Genomic DNA, 22,801 nt, shown 5'->3' with positions numbered 1-22,801 from the left:
CTGGCTCCATGTGTGAACCACTGCTGGACTGCCCCCCTCCCTGGCCATGGCACAGGTCACCCCAGCCTGTGGGGCCAAGGCGCAAGACCAGTTGGAGAAGAGCCAGGCAAAAGCACAGAGAATTTTGCTCTCTGACTACTGCTGCCGTCGCCGCCAGTTCCCTCACAGCTCCCTTGGGGGATTTCCCTGCTGCAGCCAGCAGAAAGCCCAGCAGTCCCAGCGCCCCTCCCGCCACCGTCAGAGCTGCACTGATACCCCACCAGCACCTCGGCAGGAGCTGCTGCCCACACCCCTACCCCTCCCCTCAGCCTTCCAGGAAGCAGAGGCCAGACACAGGGAAACAGGAACATGTTGCCCTTTTATTTGCGTTTCTCAGAATACTGTACAAAGGGAGTAAAAATCCTATACACACTTTGCTTAGAAAGATTTTAAGGTGAAAGTTCCCTATGATACATGGGGTGGGAGATGCAGGGCCAGGAGGCAGAAAACAGGCCCAGTGACCTCTCCTGCTCCCTCAGGCCCCTAGAAGAGGACACAGGGACCCACGCCTTTTCAAAATGAACACTGTCCCTAGTCGAACTGGGGAGGAAGGAAGCTCTGGCCCAGGCTCAGGCTCCCGGCCTCACTTTCTTCTCTGCAGGCTGAGACAGTGCCTACAGGCCACGCCTTGCTCCTTCCCCTGTGCTGCTTGAGCAGGGATCCTACAGGACTCTCACCACCGACCCCATGTAGGGTGGCCTCACAGCGCCACATGTGCCTGCCACATAAGAGGCCCTGCCCAGTGCCAGTCTGCGTGAGGAAGCTAAGGGGTGAGGGCCTGCAGAGGACCACAGCATCCATTGTTTCTGTCACAGCTTCCCCATACCCCTGCAGGAGTCAGGACCAAGTTGGACCTGTGCTTACAATGACTCATGGGCCTTTTCCCCGGACCTGTCCACCCAACAGCCAACCCAGGAGTTAAGCCCACAGCAGCCTCCCTCCCCTATTACTATCACATTCTGTGGGTAAATCAACCCTCTAAGCCTGCTTCCCTCCCTGCCCACATCCCAAAGGAGACTGGGTCTAGCTTGTGTCCCTACCCCTCCCTCCCTTACACAGTCCTCTGCTGCTATGTGGCCCCATTCTTCTAAGTCTCGATTCACTAACCCCCCTACAGCTCCCCAACCTCCACCAGGCCAGATGGCAGCAATGCTGGCCCCTCCCCTCTGGGACCAAGCCATCCACACGCCACCCCATCTCCCCCCACCTGACCCTCCCCACTCCCAACCAGGGCCCCGGGTGGGCTGCAGGGAAGCTGCCAAAAGCCCGAGACTTGGATGAGACAGCTCTCTACCCAGAAGGGCAGGGCCCCATTCCACACTTGCTTCCATACACAAAAGCACACACTGCGTGTCATCGAGAAAACCTAGGAATCACAGTGAAACAATCCAGAAGCCGTACCGCCCTCTGCTCCCTACACAGGGGTTAAAGTGCTTCGGCTGCCTGAGGGCAAAAAGTGAGCAGGGGTTTTTCCCCGGCCTCCTGTCCCAACTGCGTGGTCCGTGTTCAGCCCAGGAGCCAAGCCCATTCCATGACCACCTCCATGGAGTCTCTATTCAAAAAGCAAAAGGAAAAGATCAAAAACTTCAGAAAAAGTCAGAGCCCGGGGGGCCTACCCCAACCCCACTACAAGCTACTCCAAGTTGGCTACTGGGGGAAGCGAGGGGGGAAACTAGGCCCAGAGGCTCAACCCCCATCTCTGGCAGTGTCCAGAGGCTTCTTCTTTCTGTCTTCAGTGTCGCAGCACATGCCTTTTACCCTAGCCCTCCCCTGCCACCCTGGGCAGGGGAAGGGGCTGCACCCTCAGTACTTATTGATTCCAAAAATCCGGACTCCGTGGAGCTGGGGCAGCTTGGGGATGAGCACGCTCATCAGGGACACAGTGTTGAGGACGAAATGGATCTGGTCGTACTTAGTGTAGAAGCTGGTGAGGAAGTACCTGGGAGGGGAAGGATGAGGAGAGATATAAAAGACTGTTGGGAGGACCCCTTCCTCCCCCACTTCCTGCGTAGGGAAAGGCAGAATCCTGACAGCTAAGGAGTAACAGAAGAAGTCCCCAGACCAGAGTAAGAAGCAGGAGCTCTCAGGCTAAAGAGGCCCCTCCCGGCCCAGCGCCACCCCCATCTCCCAACGTCACCCCAAGCCTGTGGGCCTCTCTCACTAGCAGGAAGAAAGCTCCAATGGAGGAAAGATGGGGCCAGGGAGGCCCAAAGCCTGAGCTCAGTCTAAGACCCAGGAATATTCCAACTTCCTCTGTTCATCCCTACACCAGGAGCCACAGCAGGGTTAATAAGCACGACTGGGCCCTGGGGTCCTCCAGGCCTTGCCCTGCCTGCTGGTGTCTTCCTGTAGTCCAGGCACTCACAACACGATGGGTGTGATGGTCAAGAACTTCCGAGAGGCCGTGAACTGGACCCCATAGTCCATCTGCTCCCAGTGGGTTAGCAGCCTCGCCTTGCCCTGGTCCGGGGTCTCAAAGGGTGTCCCCTTCACTGTGTGCAGGAAGATATACATGCCCTGGAGGAAGAGGTCTTTGTTAGAGGATACAAAAGGGAAAAGGCCCCCCTGCCCAGCTCCTCCACCCAGTCACAGACAGAAGTAACTCCCAGTGATCTGGAGCCTCCCTCTGCTGGGCAGGGGGATATGGGCTGGAGGTCAGGATGGAGCAGCTGGGAGCCTGGCAGGAGAAGAACAAGGGGACTCCCTCGGGGACAGGCTAGGCCTGGCATGAGAATGCATAGCCACGAGACAGGCACCGAGATGCTGCCCCTCCAGGCCACTCATAGCCCCCTGTGTCTGCTGGGAGGAGGCAAGTGATGGGACTAAGCCCTGCTTACCCTCCAAAGAGGGCAAGGTAGCAAGTGGTGAGGGAGCAGAGAAGGGCAAGAGCGGAAGACGGTTCGAGAAGCTAACTTGAGAAAGGGGCATTTCTGTACCAGCCTAGGCACCAGGACTCCCGGGTCCTGGGAACTCTCTGGAGTCCTTTGTTTACCTCGCAGAGGCACATCTTCCAGGCCCACAGCCACCCCACCCTAGAGATGTGGAAAAATCTGCAGATTTGATTCCTATCATGGTACACAGGGCAGGAACCCAGAAGGGGGAGCAAGGCAGAGAGATAAGGACTAGGCCTGGGCTCTGGAGGCAGACGTCAGTACGTCACCCTGACATCTGGGCCAGGCCCGACAGGCTCCTCCTATCCCTCAGCCCTGCCAAAGAGCAGCCCGGAGGGTGGGAGCAGGCAGCAGGCAGCCTCTCACCATGTTGTGGATGAGGTTGGTGAGGGTCCAGACGACAGGCACACTCATGAAGGGGATGCTCAGCAGCACGACGTGGAGGAGACCGATGGCCAGCACGTAGGAGAGCCAGATGCCGCGGCTGTTCATCACCCGCGTGTTGGGGTTCACCTCGCTGTGCGCCGTGCCCACATTCATCCTGCTGCCCCTCTCCACTGTTCTGCAAACAAGCAGCACAGGTCAGACAGGTCACACTGCTTCCCCTGCCCCCTCTCACCCTCGGATCCCACTGGGAGGCAGGCTCTTCTTTCCCTGAGAACTCCAGGCAGTTCCACTCTTTTGATTCTCAAGCATGGAAGGTAGAGAAAGTCCATGTGGACTTAGCGCCACTCATTTCCTGCTGCTGGGCTGGGATAAACAGCAGGCTGCCCCATGCATTATCCCATTGGGACAGGGCCCCGGCAGGGCATCGGAGGACAGGTCATCAAGAGGCATGCAGCCTCAGAGCAGAGAAGTCAAGGCCCATCCCCCAGCCTCATCCCCTATGGCACTCCCGTGAGGACCCTCTGCCGACAAAGCCCCAGAGACAGAATTCTCACTCAGCGCAACTCCTGCTGGACTGTGTCTCACTGAGGGCCTGAGGTGGGACATCCACTCTTAAGCCCTTCCCATCAGGAAGGAAAGGAGTGAGGCCTGTGGGTACAGGCAGCAGTGGATGAACTATTTTGAGGTCACTGCATCCACTCACCTCCTCTAATTTTTTCGATTCTGGATCTCCCCAAACCCCAACTTAGGAGGACTGATCAGGTAGAAAGAGGGAAGTGGGGAGAGAGGAAGACAGGAGAAAACAACAGACTAGGGACAACCTTTGCCCAGGCCTGGAAGGCACCCCTCCTGGGTGATACAGAACAACCCATCCAGATGTTTTCTCCATTTGGCAGCCACTCAGGCCAACCCTTGTGGTGCCACCCACTCCGCTGCCAAACCACCAGGGCCCTTTTCCCCACAAGAGAGGCGAGGATAGAGAACGTGGCCAACACCTATAACTCCCACAGAGAGCTGGAACCCACATCAACGTATGTCTCCCAAGGGCACCGACTCGAACCTGTGGCCTTCCTCCTGCCCCCATTCTTCTCTGTCCTGCCCATCCTTCCCTCAGTCTCCCCTCTCAGCACCTGTTTCCAGGTGTACATTAGCACCGTGCCTTCCCCTGCCCAGCACCAATGGTAGGAGTCCTGCAGCAGGAGGAACCAGGAGGTGGCCGCAACCCACAGTGAGCAGAGGGAAGTAGAGAAGGAAGGGGTGGAATGATCTGCCCCTTGTCCAGAGCTTGGCTGTCCCCAGATCCCTGAGGGCCCTGTGACCAGGAGAAAATGCAGATAGACAGCACCTGTGTACTGGCTCACCTCCCTATCTGAGGTAGGGTCCTGCTTGCTAAAGACCATAAGGTCATCACCATGTTAACAGCCCCATCTTTCCTGGGAATGCAGAGAAGAGTCCCAGATGGAGATATTCTAGAAGTACCCAGAAGGCCACCTGCCTCATGCCCCTGCAGCAACCCCCTCAGACCCAAATGCTATCTATCTCTCTCTGACTAGGAACTAGCCAAACCTGCACAGGAGCCTGAATCCTCAGGGGCCAGTTCTTTACTTCCAGGATAAGAGGAGCAAGTTTCCTCTTCTCAGACAGCTCCAAGCTTAGAGACCTCAGGGCAAATGTGACCCACAACACACCATCCCAACAAGCAAACACCTGTGTGCCAGCCTGAGGCGCACTCTGATTGCAGTGATGCTCCTGGGGACCATCAGCGCAGCCCATGAGGCTGGATAACGGAGCCTAACAGAAATCCCAGGATCTAGAAAGCCAGAGCTGACTCCCACTGTTTATCGTCCCAGGGCCTCGGGGCTTCAACTACTCTAGCAGCCCCTGGGACAGCTACTACGCAAAAGCCTCCACCTGAGAGGAGAGGGTGGCATGTGGCTGAGAAGTGAGGGCTCTGAAGGACTTCCCTCTAAGGAGAGGGAAACAGCGTCCCAAGTCTGACCTGAAACCGCCACCCCATCACCTCTCTGTAACCCGCACCTACAGGGGTGCTGGTGTAGAAAGCCCACTAACCCTTCCTAGCAGTTGTCCAAGAGTGATAAAAGCCTCGTGGAATCCCAGACCACAGGACCCCATACCCCTTTCTGGCTTTCACAGGGCAGCCAACAAAACTCGATGAGCCTAGGAAAAGACTAGACCTAGGTCCCAGCCGACACCCTCGGAAGCTTCTTCCTGAAGCCTAAACACTAGGTACCCTGAGAGCAGGAAACCACCAGACACCCCTGAAAAAGAAGAGATCAATAAATTAACAAAAAGACTGGCAGCCAGGAAACACTCTTGAGACTTTCGTGTGACTATGGGTACATATCACTTCCATTAGTAAAACAACCAACCGACCCCTCCCCTAGATGGGGAGAAACAGACAGAAGAGGCTGGCACAGGTCAACTAGGTCTACAGGAGCTGAGCTAAAAACTTTTGCTGCCACAGCTGGCAGGTGGCTGCTTAGTGCCGGGCCCTGATGTGGTTTCATAACCTGCCTCAAACCAGAGCCTGCAGCAACTCTGTTCTGTTAACCACTTTTTTGCTGGTAGCTCTTTCCCCCTTCTTCCCTCCCCACCCCCTTGGCTCCACGCACAAATATTCGTGCCCAGCCAGTATGCCAGACACTCAAGCCAAGGCTGAGCACCACCAGGGCAGCCACCAGGTGAGCCCTTCACATTCCCTCCCCCAGGAAAGAGCAGCCCTCACAACAGCAAACCCCCTGTCTTGGAAGAGGAGCACAAAACATCCAGGCCTGGATGGGGACCCCAAAGGGGAGTCCGTGGCAGCACGTCACGATGCCACTTCCATTCCCCCCACCCCGCAAGCTGCAGGACCACAGCTGATCACCTCTCAACTTTGGCCCAGCCACCCCGACTGGGGGAGGGCGGTGGGAGCGGAAAGCGAGTGCCCAGGCGAACCCGCAGTAAGCAGAGGAGAGGAGGAGCGAAGAGGCGGAGTCCTCACTGTTGTTGGGGTTTTCTGAGTGAGACCTCGGGCGCGGGGCCGGGGGGAGGGGTCCAGCTCTGTTGCCCAGTCTGGGTCCTGGAACTCGGAACCCGGCCCGGTCCGGGACCCCACAGCCATCTCCACGCGTTCACCCAGCTTTGGAGGCAGCCAAACGTTCATCCCCGAAGCCCAGCCGCTCCCCGCCTCCCACCCCTAGCCGAGGCGCTCCTCCCGACGTTCCACCCCCGGCCTCCAGCTCGCACTTTATTCCTTGGCCACCTCCCCAGCCGCTGCACCCCCTCGGCTGATGCACTCCCTCCACCCCCAACTCCCTCTGCCCCCGTCTATCCAGCCCGGGGCGCCTCCCCAGCAGCCCCTACCTTCCCTCCCGCCCCTCCCCTAGCCCTGGGGCCTCTTGGTTCTGTCTGGGCTCACCGTGCGGGGCCGGATATCGAGGGCCCGGGAACGGTTCCCGGGAGCGGGGTCTGCTGCTGCTCCAGCAGCTGTAACGACCCGCGGCGGCAGCCTCCCTGCTGGCAGCTCCGGCCGAATCAGCGCTCCGCGCCGGCCCCCGCGAGGTCACCGCCCCGCGCCGGCACGCCCGACGCCTCCTGGGAGTTGTAGTTTCCTCCGCTGGTTCCCGGCCGGCCCGCCCGACGCTCCTGGGAGTTGTAGTTTTTCCTGGGCTCCGTTCCCGGACTCTCCGGGGACGCGCGGTTGGAAGTTGCACCGTGACGTGGTCAGATCGGATGATAGAATTTTGGTGCGTAACAATTCCAACTTTTGCTCCTGTGCCCTTCAAGTGTATTTTATCCGTGCCCCAGTTTTGCAGATGAGGAGACTCGGACTTGTAAGTAACTTGCTGTAGGTCTTTGCTGGGTGCCAGACTGGATCGAAACCCAGATATTCTGACCCCAAGTACAGGGTTTTTCCACTGCCCCTGGCTGCCTCCGCCCTGGCCCCAGATTGGCTCCTCCAGAAACAGACTAGCCTGGCCCTTTGCCCTGCTGGGCCCTCCTGGGAGCGCGCTTTTCACAACATTGGCTAGGGTGAGGGTCTGGAGGGCCCAGAACGGAGCCTGCCCTCTCCTTCTCAGTCACTCTTGGCCCAGGCTGCCCCGGACCGGGCCACTTCCTTGGCCTCCCCGCACCTGACGTGAGAAGAGGCCACGTATCATAGATTCCTTGATCAGTAGTAAGGAGCCTGAGTTTCTGTCTCAGGTCAGCTTGTGTGGCTTTGAATGAGAGGTTCTGGTCTACAGTTTTCACATCTGCATCGTCTAAAGGCAAGGGCACAGACTTTACTGCCTGGTAGACATAGGGCAGGCCCTCCTTTATTGGCAATGTGACCTTGGGCAAATTACTTGTCTTAATCTCCAATTCCACACCTGTGAAACCCCACCTCCAATGTTGTGGGAACCCAAAAAAAGGTATGTAAAGCACCTGTTGCATTGTATGAATCTACTTAATATTACTTTAGGAGGTTGCTCTTGAGGTCTCCTCGGTGACTCCCATTCTCCATGTCACCAAGAGGCCTTGTCTGAGTAGTTTCAACTCCCTACCCAGCTTCTTTCTAAGTCCACTCTATGCAGGGCAGGGCTAGAATAGCAAGATCAGGTGATGTCATGGCATGCCAACCTGACTCTGAATGGCAGTTCATGGCACCCTGAACTGAAAGTGAGGGAACAGGAAGGAAAAGGCTAGCCCAGGGAAACTGGGGAGCACTTCACTCAGACTCCACCTACCCTTCCTTCCCCAGGGGGCTGCCAGGAAACAGTTGTCACACAGCTGGAGTGGGATCCCCAGAGACACTTAGTGGTCACCAGGCAGGTGGGTATTTGAACCACCCAGAGCAGAACAAGCAGTTTCTTGAATATTTCCAGGGCCAATGGCCCCGAAAGGGTTCATCCCAAGATCGAAATAATCACCCGAGTCTGAAATAGCTCTGCCTGTGTCCTGTGGAAGTTTCTCCTGGTTTATGGAGGTGCCTTTCCTTATAGGCATCTTTCTGCAGACATAGGCAAACCCAGTGTTGTTCTTTTCACAGAAACCTCCCCCGCATTAAGGCAAGAAAGGTGTCTGTTTTTTCCGAAGTGAGCCTGCTTGACTCCTTTGATTTTTCTCTGGGATTCTTCATCCTCCATCAAGCTGATCGATTCCTCTGGATCTTGGTCAGTTTCCTGACATCTCTATAAAGTTCAGTGACCCAGACTGAGTCCACGTCTCAAATGAGGTTCTGACTAATGCAGAGTCTAACAGAAAGATTACTGGACACGTCATGCACTATTAATAACCCCTGTTATCAAGGATTTTTTTTTTCACAATAGGAATGAACAGAGTTCTGACTCACTCTAGGTTTGTGGTAAATTGCAGATCACTTTCTGCTTTATTTAGCCGGAGTCCCTGTCATCATCTTTCTCCTTCTCTAACTCTGCCCTCATAATTACCATGTCTTCCCCAAACGTTCTTCAACTGTGAATAGCCCTAAGCACTACGCAGAGTGAGTGACAGCTCTCTTATTTGGTGCTGGGGGACACACAAACCCTTGGACAAACCATTGTCACTGTGTGCCAAGAAGCTGAAAAATTCTCCATGCCTCAGAGCCATAATTACACTTCTGGTAGCATATTCTAAGGAAGTCATCCCATGTACAGGAAAAGCTGCAATGTGTCAGGATGTTCATTCCAGCAATATTTATAGTAGTGAAAAACTGAAAGCAACCAAATGCGCAAGAAAAAAATTACAGTATATCCACTGGATGGAATAGTATGAAGCCATTTAGGACAGATTATGAAAACCCTGTGGCAGTATGGGGAAATGTTTGCTAAGTTATATGAAAAAATAAGGACACAAAATAGCATAAGATACATTCCCCAGGGATATAGTCAGCAAAGTCGAGAATGAAGAAAATTAGGACAAACACTCAATTCCCTTAACAAATAAAATTGGGGCCAGGTATGGTGACTCACGCCTGTAATCCCAGCACTTTGGGAGGCCAAGGCTTGAGTCCAGGAGTTCGAGACCATCCTGGACAAGATGGTAAAACCCCATGTCTACAAAAAATACAAAAATTAGCCGGGCATAGTGGTGTGTCTATAGTTGCAGCTACTCAGGAGGCTGAGGTGGGAGGATCAGTTGAGCGCGGGAGGTCAAGGCTGCAGTGAGCTGTGATTGTGCCACTGCATTCTAGTCTGGGCAGCAGAGTAAGACTCTGTTTCAAAAAAAAAAAAAAAAAAAGAATAAAAAAGAGGGGGAGAGACTTACAGATTAAAATAAATTAAGTGATATCAACTAAAAGTCTTATTTGGATCCTGATTCAAGCAAACTGACTTTAAAAAAAAAAAAAAAAAAAAGGCCGGGCATGGTGGCACATGCCTGTAACCCCAGCACTTTGGGAGGCCAAGGCAGGCAGATCACCTGAGGTCAGGAGTTTGAGACCAGCCTGGCCAACGTGGTGAAACTCCGTCTCTACTAAAACTACGAAAATTAGTTGGATGTGGTGGCGGGCGCCTGTAATCCCAGCTACTCGGGAGGCTGAAGCAAGAGAATCGCTTGAACCTGGGAGGCAGAGGTTATAGTGAGCCGAGATTGCACGGAGATTGCACCGTTGGCACTCCAGCCTGGGCGACAGAGCAAGGCTCTGTCTCAAAAAAAAAAAGAAAAAAAAAGATTTTATTAAGTTATCAGGCAAATTTGAATACTGACAAGGTATTCAATGATATTAAGGAATTCTAAACATTTAGGCATGATATGGAATTGTGGTAAGATTGTTTTTTTTAATTTAAAAAAGTCCTCTATGGCCTGGTGGGGTGGCTCACGCCTGTGATCCCAACACTTTGGGAGGCTGAGCCGGGCGAATCACCTGAGGTCAGGAGTTCGAGACCAGCCTGGCCAACATGGCGAAACCCCACCTTCACTAAAAATACAAAAATTAGCCAGGCGTGGTGGCAGGCACCTGTAATCCCAGCTACTTAGGAGGCTGAGGCAGGAGAATCATTTGAACCTGGGAGGTGGAGGTGGCAGTGAACCAAGATCATGCCATTGCAATCCAGCCTGGGGGACAAGAGCGAGACTTCGTCTCAAAAAAAAAAAAAAAGAGGCCGGGCGCGGTGGCTCAAGCCTGTAATCCCAGCACCTTGGGAGGCCGAGACGGGCGGATCACGAGGTCAGGAGATCGAGACCATCCTGGCTAACACAGTGAAACCTCGTCTCTACTAAAAATACAAAAAAAAATTAGCCGGGCGAGGTCGCGGGCGCCTGTGGTCCCAGCTACTCGGGAGGCTGAGGCAGGAGAATGGCGTGAACCCGGGAGGCGGAGGTTGCAGTGAGCTGAGATCCGGCCACTGCACTCCAGCCTGGGCGACAGAGCAAGACTCCGTCTCAAAAAAAAATTTTTTTAATTAAAAAAAAAAAAAAAGAAGTCTTCCTTGGTCGGGCGCAGTGGCCCACACCTGTCATCCCAGCACTTTGGAGGCCAAGGCAGGCAGATCACCTGAGGTCAGGAGTTTGAGACCAGCCTGGCCACGTGGTGAAACTCCGTCTCTACTAAAACTACGAAAATTAGTTGGATGTGGTGGCGGGCGCCTGTAATCCCAGCTACTCGGAGGCTGAAGCAAGAGAATCGCTTGAACCTGGGAGGCAGAGGTTATAGTGAGCCGAGATTGCACGGAGATTGCACCGTTGGCACTCCAGCCTGGGCGACAGAGCAAGGCTCTGTCTCAAAAAAAAAAAAAAAAAAAAAAAGATTTTATTAAGTTATCAGGCAAATTTGAATACTGACAAGGTATTCAATGATATTAAGGAATTCTAAACATTTAGGCATGATATGGAATTGTGGTAAGATTGTTTTTTTTAATTTAAAAAAGTCCTCTATGGCCTGGTGGGGTGGCTCACGCCTGTGATCCCAACACTTTGGGAGGCTGAGCCGGGCGAATCACCTGAGGTCAGGAGTTCGAGACCAGCCTGGCCAACATGGCGAAACCCCACCTTCACTAAAAATACAAAAATTAGCCAGGCGTGGTGGCAGGCACCTGTAATCCCAGCTACTTAGGAGGCTGAGGCAGGAGAATCATTTGAACCTGGGAGGTGGAGGTGGCAGTGAACCAAGATCATGCCATTGCAATCCAGCCTGGGGGACAAGAGCGAGACTTCGTCTCAAAAAAAAAAAAAAAGAGGCCGGGCGCGGTGGCTCAAGCCTGTAATCCCAGCACCTTGGGAGGCCGAGACGGGCGGATCACGAGGTCAGGAGATCGAGACCATCCTGGCTAACACAGTGAAACCTCGTCTCTACTAAAAATACAAAAAAAAATTAGCCGGGCGAGGTCGCGGGCGCCTGTGGTCCCAGCTACTCGGGAGGCTGAGGCAGGAGAATGGCGTGAACCGGGAGGCGGAGGTTGCAGTGAGCTGAGATCCGGCCACTGCACTCCAGCCTGGGCGACAGAGCAAGACTCCGTCTCAAAAAAAAATTTTTTTAATTAAAAAAAAAAAAAAGAAGTCTTCCTTGGTCGGGCGCAGTGGCCCACACCTGTCATCCCAGCACTTTGGGAGGTGAGGCAGGCGGATCACAAGGTCAGGAGTTTGAGACCAGCCTGGCCAGCATGGTGAAACCCCATCTCTACTAAAAATACAAAAAATTAATTGGGCATGGTGGCACATGCCTGTAGTCCCAGCTACTCAGGAGGCTGAAGCAGGAGAATTGCTTGAACCTGGGAGGCAGAGGTTGCAGTGAGCCGAGATTATGCCACTGCACTCTGCCTGGGTGACAGAGTGAGACTTTGTCTCCAAAAAAAAAAAAAAAAAAAAAAAAGACCTTCTCTCAGACATACATAAAATATCTGTGAATAAAAGATACGGTGATTGCACTTGCTTCAAAATGCAATCTGGACTGGGAACATTAGGGAAATAATAAGATGGGCCATGAGGTGATAATTATTGAAGCTGTGTGATGAGGACATGAAGTTCCTTATATTATTTTCTCTACTTTTTTTTTAGACAGAGTCTCACTCTGTCACCCAGGCTGGAGCACAGTGGCACAATCTCGGTCCTGCCTCAGCCTCCCGAGTAGCTGGGATTACAGGTGCACGCCACTACATCACGGTAATTTTTGTATTTTTAGTTGAGACGGGATTTCACTATGTTGGCCAGGCTGGTTTTGAACTCCTGACCTCAAGTGATCTGCCCACGTTGGCCTCCCAAAGTGCTGGGATTACAGGCATGAGCCACCATGCCTGGGCTATTTTCTCTACTTTTTTATTTTTAAAACTGTTCATAATAAAAAGTCTAAACCTGCATATACATTAATGATTACGATAAGCCAAAATAGAGCAGCACTAGTAACGTCCTGTGGCACCAAACTGCCAGGGTTCAACTCGCAGCTCCTCTAGTTACCAGCTGTGTAACCTTAAGCAAGTTACTGAACCTCTCTGTGCTTCAGTTACCTTGTTGCTAAATGAATTGGCAAGTGACACTGGTGTTTGGAAAAAATGAAGTAAATGAAGATGGTGATGATCATGATAATACCCACCTCATGTTGTGGATATTAAATGGGTCAGTAAATGTGAAATGAAACACTTGAAACAATTCCTGGCATATAATTAAGTGCTCAGTATGTGTTGCCTTTTATTAATTCATTCCATGTTTGAATGATATTTGAGCATCTACTTTACTAGGGTTATGGAAATTCAACAAAATAGAAACAGACCTTGGGCTGGGCACTGTGACTCAAGCCTGTAATCCCAGTATTTTGGGAAGCTGAGGCGGGAGGATAGCTTGAGGCCAGGAGTTCAAGACCAGTCTGGGCAACATAATGAGACCCCCCCCACCACCACCACCATCTCTATAAAAAATAAAAATAAATTAGCCAGGCATGGTGGTGCGTTCCTGTAGTCCCAGCTACTCAGGAGGCTAAGGCAGGAGGATCGTGTAAGCCCAAGGAGTTCAAGGCTGCAGTGAGCTATGATCTCGCTATTTCACTCCAGCCTGGGCGATACAGCAAGCCCTGTCTCCTAAAACAACAAGAGCTGGGCCTGGTGACTCATGCCTGTAATCTCAGCACTTTGGAAGGCCGAGTTAGGTGGATCATGTGAGGTTAGGAGTTCGAGACCAGCCTGGCCAACGTGGTGAAACCCCGTCTCTACTAAAAATGCCAAAATTAGCTGGGCACAGTGGCGCGCCCCTGTAATCCCAGTTACTGGGAAGACTGAGGTGGGAGAATTGCTTGAACCCAGGAGGTGGAGGCTGCAGTGAGCAGAGATCACGCCATTGCACTCCAGCCTGGGCAACAAGAGCGGAACTTTGTCTCAAAAAAAGAAAGAGAGAGAGAAAGACAACAATAAAAAAAAAACCTTGAATCAGGATGAAGGGATTCAGGGTGATCTTTTTCATTCCCTAGTTTCAAACTTTGCATAATGTGATATTACTTTTAAATTTTTTATGAAAAGTGTTTTAAAACAAAATGAGCCTCTGTCACAGGCTCTCCCTGCCCTCTGGAGCTCCTTAGGCTGTTGAGGTAGACACGTTCCCCAGCCTCAGTGTGCTTTCATCTGGTGATCTGGGAGTGGTGATTGGGCCTCTGCTTGTGAGAGATACACCGTCTAGTGAGAACCGAACGTGTTCTCAGGATGCTGCTGGCCGTGTTCAAAGCTGAGAGGAGGGGTGTCAGGAACAGAGCCCCTGGCCAGGCGCGATGGCTCATGCCTGTAATCCCAGCACTTTGGGAGGCCGAGGTGGGCAGATCACGAGGTCAGGAGATCAAGACCATCCTGGCTAATACGGTGAAACCCCATCTCTACTGAAAATACAAAAATTAGCCGGGCGTGGTGGTGGGCGCCTGTAGTCCCAGCTACTCAGGAGGCTGAGGCAGGAGAGTGGCGTGAACCCGGGAGGCAGAGCTTGCAGTGAGCCGAGATCTCACCACGGCACTCCAACCTGGGCGACAGAGCGAAACTCCAGCTCAAAAAAAAAAAAAAAGAAAAAAGAAAGAGCCCCTTCCCCTGGGGGAAAGAATGCCACCTCTCCACTCCTCCCCCTCCCCTCCTCCCCAGCCTGCTTCCTGAAGGTCGGGTGGTGAGGTCATGTCCAGAGCAAGTGCAAGGAAGGAAAGAACTGCTTATTTCATTGACAGTTGTGTTTTTATTTTTGTTTGGGTGGGGGATATCCCAGGCACATGGTGGGAAGAAGGAGGGGGAGGGGAGGGCAGATGTTAAGCAGACAAAAGAGCAGCGAGTGACCCTCCAGAAAACTACTGAGCCAGTCAGAAGCCAGGAGCGGGTGCGGGACTGGCAGCATCGCCAGCGGGCACTCTGTTCTGCCTCCCTCGCCCAGTCCTGTGGTTGGCTACTTTGGGCTGTGCAGAGAAAGGGCTGAACTGGTCAGGGCCACTGGGCCCCCATCCTCCAGTCTGTGCCTGGGAACAAGAACCTCCCTGGGGAACCAAGTGCAGGGAAGTACCTTAGGAACCCCTCAACCTGCATATTCTTTGATATGGACAATTGACACTCTCCCATGAACAAAAGCAGTTAGAAAACTGGAAGTGTTTCAGATCAAAAGGACAATGGATAGAAAAACAGTAGGTTCAAGACAAGACCCCCTAGCTCCCTACCAGCTGAGTTCCTCCTACTCCTAGCCTCCTATCCTCACCTGTCTAGAAATCTCAGTGGCCACTGTCCCCAGATCACCTTCTACTGCCTAAGGTCAGCTCCTCCTTCAGTAACAATCACAGCAAACATTATTGTTTGCTATGTTGCAGGCACTGGGCAGAGAGCTTTGTCTGTTACAGAACTGCCTCCCGCTAGGCTGCTAGGCTTGCTCCCCGTCTCACATTTGCATTTCCTGAACAGAGTGAATTCTCAATAAATGTTAACTGAACTATGTAACAGAACTGTTACCAGAAAGGGGTCCCAATCCAGACCCCAAGAGAGGGTTCGGATCTCACACAAGAAATAATTCAGGGCGAGTCCGCAGTGCGAAGTAAAAGCAAGTTTATTAAGGAAGTAAAGGAATAAAAGAATGGCTACTCAGTAGACAGAGCAGCCCCGAGGGCTGCTGGTTGCCGATTTTTATGGTTATTTCTTGATGATACACTAAGCAAGGGGTGGGTTATTCATGCTCCCCTTTTTAGGCCATTTAAGGTAACTTCCTGACGTTGCCATGGCGTTTGTAAACTGTCATGGTGCTGCTGAAAGTGTAGCAGTGAGGACAACCAGAGGTCACTGTGGTTGCCGTTTCGGTTTTGATGGGTTTTGGCCAGTTCCTTTACTGCAACCTGTTTTATCAGCAAGGTCTTTATGACCTGTATTTTATGCTGACCTCCTATCTCATCCTGTGACTTAGAATGCCTTCACCGTAGAGTTCAGACTCATTTTACCCAGCTTCTATTTAAGATGGAGTTGCTCTGGTTCACACGCCTCTGACAGAACTGCACATCCCAGACCACAGCCACACAGCTCTCCCTTGTTCTTGTCTCAGCCTCCTACCCTTTTCCATCTGATGGACTCCTATACATCCCTCAAGGCCTACCTCACCTGTCACCTTCTCGGTGCAGCCTTCCCCAGGCCTTCCCCAAGCTTCATCCTCCAGGCTCCTGTGACCCTGGCAGATCCCTCAGCCCAAGCCCACCCCTAGGTGATCAGATGGCTGTATTTGTGCACACACCAGTCTTCCCTCATTGGTTGGGGGACATTTAATGTTCTCAGACAGGCGCGGGTGGCTCTACACAAAAATTCAAAAGTTAGCTGGGCGTGGTGGTGCGCTCCTGTAGTCACAGCTACTTGGGAGGGTGAGGTGGGAAGATGGCTTGAGCCCAGAAGGTTGAGGCTACAAGTGAGCTGTGATCATGCCACTGCGGTCCAGCCTGGATGACAGAACGAGACCTGTCTCAAAAAAAAAAACAAAAAACTCAACTCTGAATCCCCAGTGCCTAAGAGGCCCTGGTACACAGTACGTGCTCAGATATATGTTAAATAAATGAGAGAGCACCTCCAAGCATGGCAGCATGAAGTGCTGCCCTTGCTCTTTTCCGCAGGGAAGAAGAATAGCAGAGGCCTTTGTTGTCCTCCCCCCAAAACTGCCCAGTAGCCTGGCATTCGATGGGTCCCTGGCTGACCTGCTACAGAAGGTAGCCCTTCTTTATCTTCTCTATCATCCATCTATCTATGTATCTATGTATCTATCTATCTTCTTTTCCTTTCAGTTATCCCCCTATCCAGGCTGGACCTGGGGGTCTCCAACATCAGGGAAGGAAGGGGATGGAGGCCTGCTGAACTTCTTTCCCCTAGGGTCACATGTTGGGGATATAGAGTTACCACCCTTAGAGGGAGGAGCTGTGACTCAGACTGCCTGCGGTGGGAGGCTAAGAGGCTCTCTTTCCTGGGCCCTGAACTTGGGAGCCAGGGCCCTGTCATGCCTCAGCCTCTTCCCTGCCTGCCATTCTAGACATGTGGAGCATCAGGCTAGAAGGGATCTCAGAGACTGTGAGGGTCCAGAAAACAGAAAGGATCTGCCCCGTGACATAAACATCTGCTGGTCTCGGGTCTAGCCCAAGAATTTCCCCAGGCACTGCACAGGGCAAGACAGAGCGTGGGACTCCCCAGGGATGGCTCTTCCAGTTCCATGCCATGTGTCCCTCAGGTCTTTATCATCTCACACCTGGACCTTTGACGTAACTTGTTTTCCTGCCACCAGTACATCCCCAACACAACCGACACAGTGACCCAAATATCAAATCTAATTTTAAAAGCTTTCAATCCAACCAGATGCGGTGGCTCACGCTTGTAATCCCAACACTTTGGGAAACTGAGGTGGGTGGATCGCTTGAACCCAGGAGTTTGAAACCAGCCTGTGCAATATGACCAAACCTCATCTCTACACAAAAATACAAAAAAAAAAAAAAAAAAAAAATTAGCTGGGCATGGTGGCATGCACCTCTGGTTCTAGCCCCTTGGGAGGCTGAGGTGGAAGGATCTCCTGAGCCTGGGGAGGTTGAGGTTACAGTGGGCTGTGATGCCACCACTGCACTACAGGCTGGGAGACAGAGTGGGACCCTGTCTCGAAAAACATAAAAATAAAAACTTGGCCGAGCACAGTGGCTCACGCCTGTAATCCCAACACTTTGGGAGGCCGAGGTCGGAGGATCACTTGAGGTCAGGAGTTCAAGACTAGCCTGGCCAACATGGTAAAACCCCGTCTCTACTAAAAAAATAAATAACAAGAATAAAAAAAAAATTGGCCGGGCATGGTGGTGCACACCTGTAATCCCAGCTACTCAGGATGCTGAGGCAGGAGAATCGCTTGAACCTGGGAGGCAGAGATTGCAGTGAGCTGAGATCAAGCCACTGCACTCCAGCCTGGGTGACAGAGTGAGACTCCATCTCAAAAAAATAAATAAATAGGCTGGGCGCAGTGGCTTACGCCTGTAATCCCAGCACTTTGGGAGGCCAAGGCAGGCAGATCACCTGAGGTCAGAAGTTCAAGCCCAGCCTGGTCAACATAGTGAAACCCCCGTCTCTACTGAAAATACAAAAATTAGCCAGGCGTCGTGGCAGGTGCCTGTAATCCCAGCTACTCTGCAGACTGAGGCAGGAGAATCGCTTGAACCTGGGAGGCAGAGGTTTCAGTGAGCTGAGATCATGCCATTGCACTCCAGCCTGGGCAATAAGAGTGAAACTCCGTCTCAAAAAAATAAATAAATAAAATAATAAAAACTAATAACACTTTTTTTTTTTTTTTTTTTTGAGGCGGAGTCTCGCTCTGTCGCCTGGACTGGAGTGCAGTGGCCGGATCTCAGCTCACTGCAAGCTCCGTCTCCCAGGTTTACGCCATTCTCCTGCCTCAGCCTCCTGAGTAGCTGGGACTACAGGCGCCCGCCACCTCGCCCGGCTAGTTTTTGTATTTTTAGTAGAGACGGGGTTTCACCGTGTTAGCCAGGATGGTCTCGATCTCCTGACCTCGTGATCCGCCCGTCTCGGCCTCCCAAAGTGCTGGGATTACAGGCTTGAGCCACCGCGCCCGGCCCTAAATAACACCTTTTTAATCCATAAGCCACGGAATCAAGTCCCAATGCATTCATGGCATGCAAGCCACAAGGATCTGCTCCCTTTTTACTTCTTTACCCCTGGCCTTTGCCACCACCCCCTCCATCCACGCGGTGATCTGGAAGCCAAGCCATTTCATGCTCCCTTGCTTTTGCATGCTCTGCTTCACCACCTGAGTAACTCAGCCTTTAAAGCCCAGCTCAAATGTCACTCCTTGGTGAAGTCTTCCTTGATTATACCCTGGAAAAGCTAGTATACCAGTTAAGGATGCTCTCAGCGGAAAGCAACAGAAAACCCAAATAATGATTCTTACCCTAGATTGCCATTAGAATCACCTGAGGAGCTTTTGAAAATTCCCATCATTGGCCGGGCGCGGTGGCTCACGCCTGTAATACCAGCACTTTGGGAGGCCGAGACGGGCAGATCACGAGGTCAGGAGATCGAGACCATCCTGGCTAACACGGTGAAACCCCGTCTCTACTAAAAAATACAAAAAACTAGCCGGGCGAGGTGGCGGTGCCTGTAGTCCCAGCTACTCGGGAGGCTGAGGCAGGAGAATGGCGTAAACCCGGGAGGCGGAGCTTGCAGTGAGCTGAGATCCGGCCACTGCACTCCAGCCTGGGCGACAGAGCGAGACTCTGACTCAAAAAAAAAAAAAAGAAAGAAAAAAGAAAATTCCCATCACCTGGCCAGGCACGGTGGCTCACGCCTGTGATCCCAGGACTTTGGGAGGCGGAGGCAGGTGGATCACCTGAGGTCAGGAGTTCGAGACCAGCCTGGCCAACGTGGAGAAAACCCATCTCTACTAAAAATACAAAAATTAGCTGGGCATAGTGGCGTGTGCCTGTAATCCCAGCTACTTGGGAGGCTGAGGCAGGAGAATCTCTTGAACCCAGGAGGTAGAGGCTACAGTGAGCCAAGATGGTGCCACTGCAGTGCAGCCTGGGTGACAGAGTGAGACTCTGTCTCAAAAAGAGAAAAGATCTCCATCACCAGACACATACCAGATTAACTCAATCAAAATCTCCATGGGTGTACCCAGGCATGAGGAGTTTTCAAAACTGCCTGTATTCCAGTATGCAGCCAAATTGAGAAGCACTGAAATTAGGGGGTTCTCTTTCTCACGTATTCAGTCTAGAGGTGGCGGTTGCTGGTGTTGGTTGAGTAGCTCAGTGATATCCAGGCCAACATCTCAATAATATTCAACCTTCCCTTTATGCTTTGTTGTCTCATGGCCACAAGATGGCCTGAGTTGACCCTTTCATGTTCAAAGTAGGGCCAGGCATGGTGGCTCATGCCTGTAATCACCACCACTTTTGTGGGGGCTGAGGCAGGAACCCTAGGAGTTTGAGACCAGCCTGGGCAACAAAGTGAGACCCTCATCTCTACAAAAACAAAAACAAAACCAAAAATTGTCTCATTGTGGTGGCACATGTCTGTGGTCCCAGCTACATAGGAGGCTGAGGCAGGAGGATTGATTGAGTTTGGTGGCAGTCAAGGCTGCAGTGAGCTGTGTTTGCACCATTGCACTCCAGCCTGGGCAACACAGTGAGACCCTCTGTCAAAAAAAAAAAAAAAAAGCCCAGTGCAGTGGCTCATGCCTGTAATCCCACACTTTGGGAGGCCATGGAAGGTGGATCACCTGAGGTCAGGAGTTCAAGACCAGCCTGGCCAACATGGCGAAACCTCATCTCTTCTAAAAATACAAAAATTACATAGGTGTGGTGGTGCAGGCCTGTAATCCCAGCTATTCAGGAGACTGAGGCAGGAGAATTGCTTGAATCCGGGAAGTGAAGGTTGTAGTGAACCGAGATTGCACTATTGCACTCCAGCCTGGGTGACAGAGACTCCATCTCAAAAAAAAAAAAAAAAAAAGTACGGAGAAGAGCAGAGCCCCAGTCCCATCCTCTCTTACCAGCAAATCAAAGACTGTCCCACAAACCTATTCTGCAGACTTCTGCTTAGATGCCATTGACCAGAATTGGGCTGCCCTCAGCAGCAAAGGAGATTGGAGAAGTAGGCAACAGGATTTCTGATGGCTGAGAAGATCAATCAGGTTGAATTGTCAAGGACTGAGTGCATTGCCACTCCTAAAGCCATGTGTGTTATCCGGTAGTAGGAGGGAAGAGATAGTTCTGCCATGTTATTAATACTTATTCTCTCTATGCTTCACAGCTCCTTGTACAAACATCAATTAATGCAGGCATCACATCAAAGCATTATAGAGACATGTCTGTGTCTCCCTCCAGACCAACAATTCTCAACCCAGGCTGCACGTTAGACATATCTGGAGAGCTTTTAAAAGAAACCAGTGCCGGCCGGGCACGGTGGCTCAAGCCTGTAATCCCAGCACTTTGGGAGGCCGAGACGGGCGGATCACGAGGTCAGGAGATCGAGACCATCCTGGCTAACACGGTGAAACCCCATCTCTACTAAAAATACAAAAAAATTAGCCGGGCAAGGTGGCGGGCACCTGTAGTCCCAGCTACTCCGGAGCCTGAGGCAGGAGAATGGCGTGAACCCAGGAGGCGGAACTTGCAGTGAGCTGAGATCCGACCACTGTACTCCAGCCCGGGCGACAGAGCGAGACTCCATCTCAAAAAAAAAAAAAAGAAAGAAAGAAACCAGTGCCTAGACCCCATGCACAGAGATTTTAATGTAATTGGTCCAGATGAAGCCCCAGCATAACTAATTTGTAAAAGCTCCCCAAGTAATTTGAATGTGCAGGGTGTTTTCAGAACCCTGACATAGACCCAGCACCTTAAGAACCCTGTCTATGTTTCCTTTGACTAGCATACAAGGCTCACAGGAAATCCTCACTGAATGAATAAACAAATAAATGAATGGCAGAGAATTTCTGCTCCAACTCTGCAGTCCCTAGTCTGCAGTGTGCACTGTCCTAAGTGTGGCTCCCCCCTCGCCTCAGATCTCCCTCCTTCACTGAGTCTGCACTCAGCCTTCCTTAATTAACCACATCCACAGCTCCGGCTGGGCTCCTGCTTCTCCCACAGCTGCTGTGCTGGACACCCTAGTCCCACTGTTTTCCTGGAAGCTGCCCTAGTCTTAGAAGGAAATAACCCTCCATCAACAGCCAGGCTCAATTCTTGTGCCTCAGTTAAAGCCCCTGCCCAGTGTGAGAGAGGAACAGGGGGAAAGGGAGGATTGATCAGCTTTCTGTCCCACATTCAGCTACAGTCCCAAAATGGACACCCAAGTAGCCAGCAGCAGATTGTCTGGCCTTACTAACAAGTAACCCTCAGAGAAAAGGGTTGCTTGTTGCTTCTCCTGCCTAAGTGTAGAAAGTTATCTGATTCCTTAGACAAACGTGAGTCTGCAAAATGCCCCTGTTGATATCACAGAAATGAGTCTGTGGTGAGTACATCCTCAGAGATGATATCATCTAGTATCCTACCATCTGATCTAGTCCCCATCACGCTTCTGAAACTGCTTGTTCAAAGGTAACCTGCAGGGCCAGCCTCACAGGCATACAGCCAACGAGGTCCCACAAGACCTCATGCCCTGTGCTCAGAAGAGCCCTGCAACTTGGTTTTACACTGCGCTGCTGTCGTCATCTTGAAATTCTTTTTTATTTTTATTTTTTATTTTTTATTTTTATTTTTTTTGAGACGGAGTCTTGCTCTGTCACCCGGGCTGAAGTGCAGTGGCCGGATCTCAGCTCACTGCAAGCTCCGCCTCCCGGGTTCACGCCATTCTCCTGCCTCAGGCTCCGGAGTAGCTGGGACTACAGGCGCCCGCCACCTCGCCCGGCTAGTTTTTTGTATTTTTCAGTAGAGACGGGGTTTCACCGTGTTAGCCAGGATGGTCTCAAACTCCTGACCTCGTGATCTGCCCGTCTCGGCCTCCCAAAGTGCTGGGATTACAGGCTTGAGCCACCGCACCCGGCCTTTATTTTTATTTTTTAGAGACAGAGTCGCACACTGTCACCCAGGCTAGAGTGCAGTGGTACAATCACAGCTCACTGCAGCCTCCACTTCCCAGGCTCAAGCCATCCTCCCACCTCAGCCTCCCGAGTAGCTAGGAATACAAGTATGTGCCTATGTGCCACCATGGTCCGTTAATTTATTTTTTCTTTTTGTAGAAACTGCATTCGGACAATTTTTTTTTTTTTTTTTTTTTTGGTAGAGATGAGGTTTTACTATGTTGCACAGGCCAGTCTCAAACTCGTGAGGCTCCTTGATCCTTGCCACCCAAAGTGCTGAGATTATAGGCATGAGCCACTGCACCCAGCCTTGAAATTCTTTTTTTTTTTTTTTTGAGACAGGGCCTTGATGTGTCACCTAGGCTGTAGTGAAGAGGCGCAGTCTTAGCTCAATGAAACCTCTGCCTCCTGGGTTCAAGTGATTCTCGTGCCTCAGCCTCCCAAATAGCTGGGATTACAGGTGTGCACCACCGCAGCCCAGTTAATTTTTTGTATTTTTAGTAGAGATGGTGTTTCGCCATGTTGGTCAG

The 22,801-nt window shown here is 51.8% G+C and overlaps 1 protein-coding gene and 1 long non-coding RNA gene across 3 annotated transcripts; one reads left to right on the top strand and one right to left on the bottom strand.

Annotated features, from left to right (window-relative positions):
- Positions 1–337: 337 nt before the first annotated feature.
- Positions 338–6,893, bottom strand: ORMDL3 (ORMDL sphingolipid biosynthesis regulator 3). Of its 2 annotated transcripts, none has more exons than XM_033183163.1 (4): positions 6,739–6,893; positions 3,297–3,492; positions 2,405–2,556; positions 338–1,978 (listed from the first exon to the last, which is right to left on the bottom strand). In XM_033183163.1, exons 2-4 carry the CDS (start codon positions 3,468–3,470, stop codon positions 1,843–1,845), a joined length of 462 nt encoding a protein of 153 aa, XP_033039054.1. In that variant the 5' UTR covers positions 3,471–3,492; positions 6,739–6,893; the 3' UTR covers positions 338–1,842. The 2 variants fall into 2 exon arrangements, with proteins under 2 accessions (XP_033039054.1, XP_033039053.1); XM_033183162.1 differs by having other exon boundaries at positions 3,297–3,487.
- Positions 6,379–22,749, top strand: LOC117067082. The gene is made up of 3 exons (XR_004430594.1): positions 6,379–6,396; positions 22,286–22,294; positions 22,648–22,749. It is a non-coding gene; the product is annotated as an uncharacterized LOC117067082 (long non-coding RNA).
- Positions 22,750–22,801: the final 52 nt, after the last annotated feature.

Source organism: Trachypithecus francoisi, unplaced genomic scaffold (genome assembly GCF_009764315.1).
Source record: "Trachypithecus francoisi isolate TF-2019V2 unplaced genomic scaffold, Tfra_2.0 Lachesis_group20, whole genome shotgun sequence".
Classification (NCBI taxonomy): domain Eukaryota; kingdom Metazoa; phylum Chordata; class Mammalia; order Primates; family Cercopithecidae; genus Trachypithecus; species Trachypithecus francoisi.
This window is presented reverse-complemented; position numbering and strand designations above follow the sequence as displayed.

Coding starts and splice junctions, on each gene's coding strand:
- ORMDL3 (XM_033183163.1), bottom strand. CDS start 3,470: ATGAATGTGGGCACGGCGCACAGCGAGGTGAACCCCAACACGCGGGTG. Junction 2,557..3,296: donor CCAACCTCATCCACAACATG/GTGAGAGGCTGC, acceptor CTCTTCCTCCAG/GGCATGTATATCTTCCTGCA. Junction 1,979..2,404: donor ACCATCACACCCATCGTGTT/GTGAGTGCCTGG, acceptor TTCCCCTCCCAG/GTACTTCCTCACCAGCTTCT.